The 4,324-nt window shown below is 50.1% G+C and overlaps 1 protein-coding gene across 1 annotated transcript; it reads right to left on the bottom strand.

The window, feature by feature from the left end:
• Positions 1-159: 159 nt before the first annotated feature.
• On the bottom strand, positions 160-4,094 carry GHSR (growth hormone secretagogue receptor). The gene is made up of 2 exons (XM_085322268.1): positions 3,341-4,094; positions 160-464 (listed from the first exon to the last, which is right to left on the bottom strand). Exons 1-2 carry the CDS (start codon positions 4,092-4,094, stop codon positions 160-162), a joined length of 1,059 nt encoding a protein of 352 aa, XP_085178394.1.
• Positions 4,095-4,324: the final 230 nt, after the last annotated feature.

Genomic DNA, 4,324 nt, shown 5'->3' with positions numbered 1-4,324 from the left:
AAAAAAAAAAAAAAAAAAAAAAAAAAAAAAAAAAGGACAAAGAAACCTGTAACCGCCCGCGGCACCGCTCCCGGCGCGCCCGGCCGAGGACGTGTCGCCCTGCGTTTCTCGTGCTGCTCCCTTCCGCGGGGCTCTCCGGGGAGCGCCGGCGCCCGCGCGTCAGCTGCCRACGCTCGGCTCTGCCCAAGCGCGGGAACTTCCCGGCTTCGTGCTGGAGAGTCTTTTCTTCGGAAGCGGCTTCAGCCCAAAGAGCCGGCAAGCGGCGAGCCGGTACTTCCTCGACATGATGTTGTAGAGAATGGGGTTGATGGCCGCGCTAAGGTAGAAGAGCACGAAGGACACCAGGTTGCAGTACTGGCTGATCACGGCTATCTCCAAGGAGCCCGCTTCGAAGGACTTGGAAAATAAGTATCGTCCTACGTGAAAAGGCAACCAGCAGAGTATGAAAGCAAATACCACCACAACTAAAATAAAAACAGCAAAAGAAATGGAGTTAAGTACAAACGTTAAACTGCGGCGGATTTAAACCAAACACATTTCTATTCCTTTAACATACTGATCTTGACGCGTGAAAATGCATCTTGATTTTTCAGTTTTATCTCTCTCAAACACGTTTTCTGACAGTTTAAATTAGCTATATTTAATACACATGGGTCATATTTAAGCAGGCGGCACGTTTACTGCATCGCTAACTTGATATAACACACTTTTGGACTATATAAACTTAGGTTCTCATAAAAAGAGAGAATTAAAGAATCAGAGTGGGGGAAAAAAAGCATCAGCATAGTCTCTCCCGTGCAGAGTTTAACGAATGAAGTTACGTATCGTGCGACAGACTCAACGCTGGGCTTCACAATGGAGACTACGACCGGGAAGCAAAATGATTTAAGGTAAGGGCCGAAAGCRAAATAAAGGGACAGGATCCAGACCTGTACAGAACATATTCCAAGGTAACAACAGCCTGTTGCGCACCCTGCGCCTCTGGTTTTTCTCTATATATCTTCAAACTATATTTAATTTGTCAATTTTCTGGAACATGAGTTTCTTCAAGAAGAGTAAAACTTAATGTATAATCATACTATTACATGTTATTCCTATAATATTGTACTGAATTTCCATTCTAGAGAGAAGGGAACTTTTTCTGCTGGTTTGCTGTGTGCTCTTGACCTGCAGTATTTTTCACATTGCTTTGAATGTATCCATTAATATACCAGAAAGAGAGAAAACTCAACACAGGGCTTTCAACAGTCTTAAATAATTATTCCCAGTTATCTCCTCTGTCTCGTTAACAGTCCTGCTTGCATTAATCTGAACCCCGTTGCAGTGAATTATGGTTTCCCACCAGGTTCTATGGGRCAGGATTTCAGACCGTGTCAGGTCATAGCAGAAATCCCGCTAAGCGGGATGGTTATCGGCAACTTTCTGTAAAAACATCATGAAATAGATTCCAAATTTAGATGCCTGTTAATGGAGGACTTTTGGTGGGCTACAAAGCTCAGAGCTGGGATTCGGAGCATCGAGCTTCCAACTCTGCATCTTCTTGAGCCAACCACTTCCATTTTTCCCCTCGTTTTTCTCCCCCTGCAAAATTCAGACCGTGTTTCCTGAGCTAACAAGGGTGCTCTGGAGTTAAACCCATGTAACAAATGTTGCTATTATTATAAGCAGAGTTTTAAGCATAGCCAGTATTTTCACGTGTGGCCACCCATACCTGCAGTCAGACTTTTAAAGATACAGTTTGATCCTCGCCGGTGCAGGATGACACTGATTTCAGCAGGAATGCTGTATGATAGCTACTCTGAAAGTTAGGCTGTGTGTTTAGGGGTGTAGCAACRGACCTAGAAGCACACCCTTGCTTTGCAATCTAAAAGAAGTGTTGCTGTTAATCCCGTTTACCTGGTGCTCCAAGACTTGCTAAGGACTTTAAATTGCCTCCTAAATTTAAGCAAAAAACTAAAATCACTGAGAGCAGAGGACATTGTGCGTCTGCTAGCAGTGAGCTGCTTTTATTAACTACTTTTCTTCCCATCCGGCTATTGYTGTTTAGAGGCTGCTGTGTCCCTGGCAAAGGACACCCTTGACACCATCTTGCTACTCTCCGACCTTGTAAAAGCAAAAAGGTSTTTGAAATATTAATACTTGTGGCAATAGTTCAGTGCAGAAATAATCAATCAGTGCTTTGAAGTTCATTATGGTTAAGTACTCGGAATAAAAACAAGGGAGCAATGTACGCTAGCATCTTTGCTGTAGTAAGTACAGGTTCATAATTCCGAGGCTCTACAAGTGTAAAACGATGAATTACTTCCACGGTCACGCTTACCAGACTGAAGTAATTTTATTGATCGTAAACTGTAACCGAAAGGGCACAAAGAACGCTGCGGGTTTTATTACTCCTGCAGCCGCTGCATAGTAATAACCAGCACAGGAACAAAAAACCCAGCTGGGCTCCCATTTACTCATTAAGGTAGTTAGGACCCGCTGCCACCTCTTCATCCAGCTCGTTAGCCCGGCTGCTTCCGCGCAGCCGAAGGGCGCGCGACGCCCGGCGAGACCCCCGCGGCCGCCGAGCTTCGCGTCCCGGGCGCCCGACGCGGGGCCGACGGCGTCGGGGCGCCGCCAGTCGTGTTGCCACGTGCCAACCGCGACTCGCTCGAGCCGTTCAGGGATGCGAATCTACCAAATTAGGAACGACCGAGACTGTCGGCTCGGTCCTGTTTTCTTARCGTCAGTGAGAATTTCATAGGATCGCAGACCTCAACGGAGGCAAAATGCTCCCTATTAAGCACAGGCTGGTGTTCCTCTAACACAAACAGGCAGATTAGTTTTCGTAAGCTTAGACAGCCACGCTTGTAAATAATCTCCCATTTGTTAAAAACCCAATAATCCTTTCAGTTACAGCTAAGTGTGCAGCATATCCTGTTTACTTAGTCTGCAGCTAAACTTTGTAGCTCTGTGTTTAGCTTTGTTTAAAAATCAAATAAACTTTTTCTAAATAATGTCGGTATCCACAACCAAAGAGCAAAAACGTTCAAAAATCTGCAGGCAGTAACTAGTCGTGTCTGCCGTATTTGTCCTTGGCAGTAACTGTTACTAACATCTGCTTAACCATTCCAGAACCCCCAGCTCAAACCAGTGGAAAATAAATCTAAAGAGGGCGAAGTGTTATTMTACAAAAACCTGAACTTGTTGCCCTTTGCAGGAAAAATTTCCAATAAATGCTTTCCTTCAGAAGCAATTACAATGAACTGCTAGTGTTTTTCTCAGCCTTTCCGTCCCTCTGTCTCTCTCGCCTGCACACTCACACAGACACACTCTAAAAACAGAGCAAGCAGAGCCGTACCTAACATCTTCACAGTTTGCTTGTTGTTCTGATCCCTGATGGCAGTGTTTGGACCCATGTTCTTCCTCTTTCTCCTCCAGAGCTTCCTCCCGATCAGGCTGTACAGCACAGTCAGGCAAAACACGGGCAGGAAAAAGAAGATGCTGGAGGTCCAGACCATGATGGTGAGAAGTCCCGACCGGATGGCGTACTCCGTGGCCCGGCACTCGTTGGTGCTCAACGGGTTGGTGCCGTTCTCGTGCTCRACCCCGACCAAGACAAAGATGGGTCCAGCGCTAACGAAGGAGACAGCCCAGAGGAAGAGGATGACCAGCTTCACCTTCCCTTTGGTGATGAACACCTTAGCTCGGAGGGGGAAGCAGATGGCTACGTACCGCTCCACGCTGAGCGCGGTGATGTTGAGGATGGTGGAGTAGGTGCAGCTCTCGCTGACGAACTGGAAGAGCTTGCAGAGGAGGTTCCCCAAGTTCCAGGGCCGGTACTGCCAGAGGCGGAAGAGGTCCAGKGGCATGCAGAGGAAGATGAGCAGGTCGGAGAAGGCCATGCTGGACAGGTAGAAGTTGGTGGTGGTCCGCATGTCCCGGAACCGCGACACCACCAGCATGGTCATGAGGTTGCCGACGATGCCGATGACGAAGAGGAGGACGCAGGCCACGGTGATGCCGGTGAGGACGGGCGCGGGGAAGAGGTGCAGCGGGGGCTCGGGGCCCGTGCGGTTCTCGGCGCCGCGGCCGCCCGCGCTCCCCTCCCGCATCCTGCCGCCGCGGGCTGCGCATCACCCCCCGCGCGGCGGCCGCCCCCGCGCAGGAGCCCGCCCGGCGCGGAGCGGAGCGGAGCGGAGCGGCGCGGCCGCGCTCCGCCTCTGCGCGGGGGCGGGGGGGGGCGGGCGGGCGCGCAGCGGGGGCGCGGGCAGCCCGCGCTGCCCCGGGCGTTGCGCGGCTCGGCGCGGAGCGCGGCGCCGCGAGCTTTCCCCGGGCGCGGTGC

Source organism: Rhea americana, unplaced genomic scaffold, assembly GCF_003343005.1.
Source record: "Rhea americana isolate MKP2758 unplaced genomic scaffold, rheAme1 scaffold_76, whole genome shotgun sequence".
NCBI lineage: Eukaryota > Metazoa > Chordata > Aves > Rheiformes > Rheidae > Rhea > Rhea americana.
Note: the sequence above shows the minus strand (reverse complement) of the source record. Positions and strands in the feature narration are given on the sequence as shown.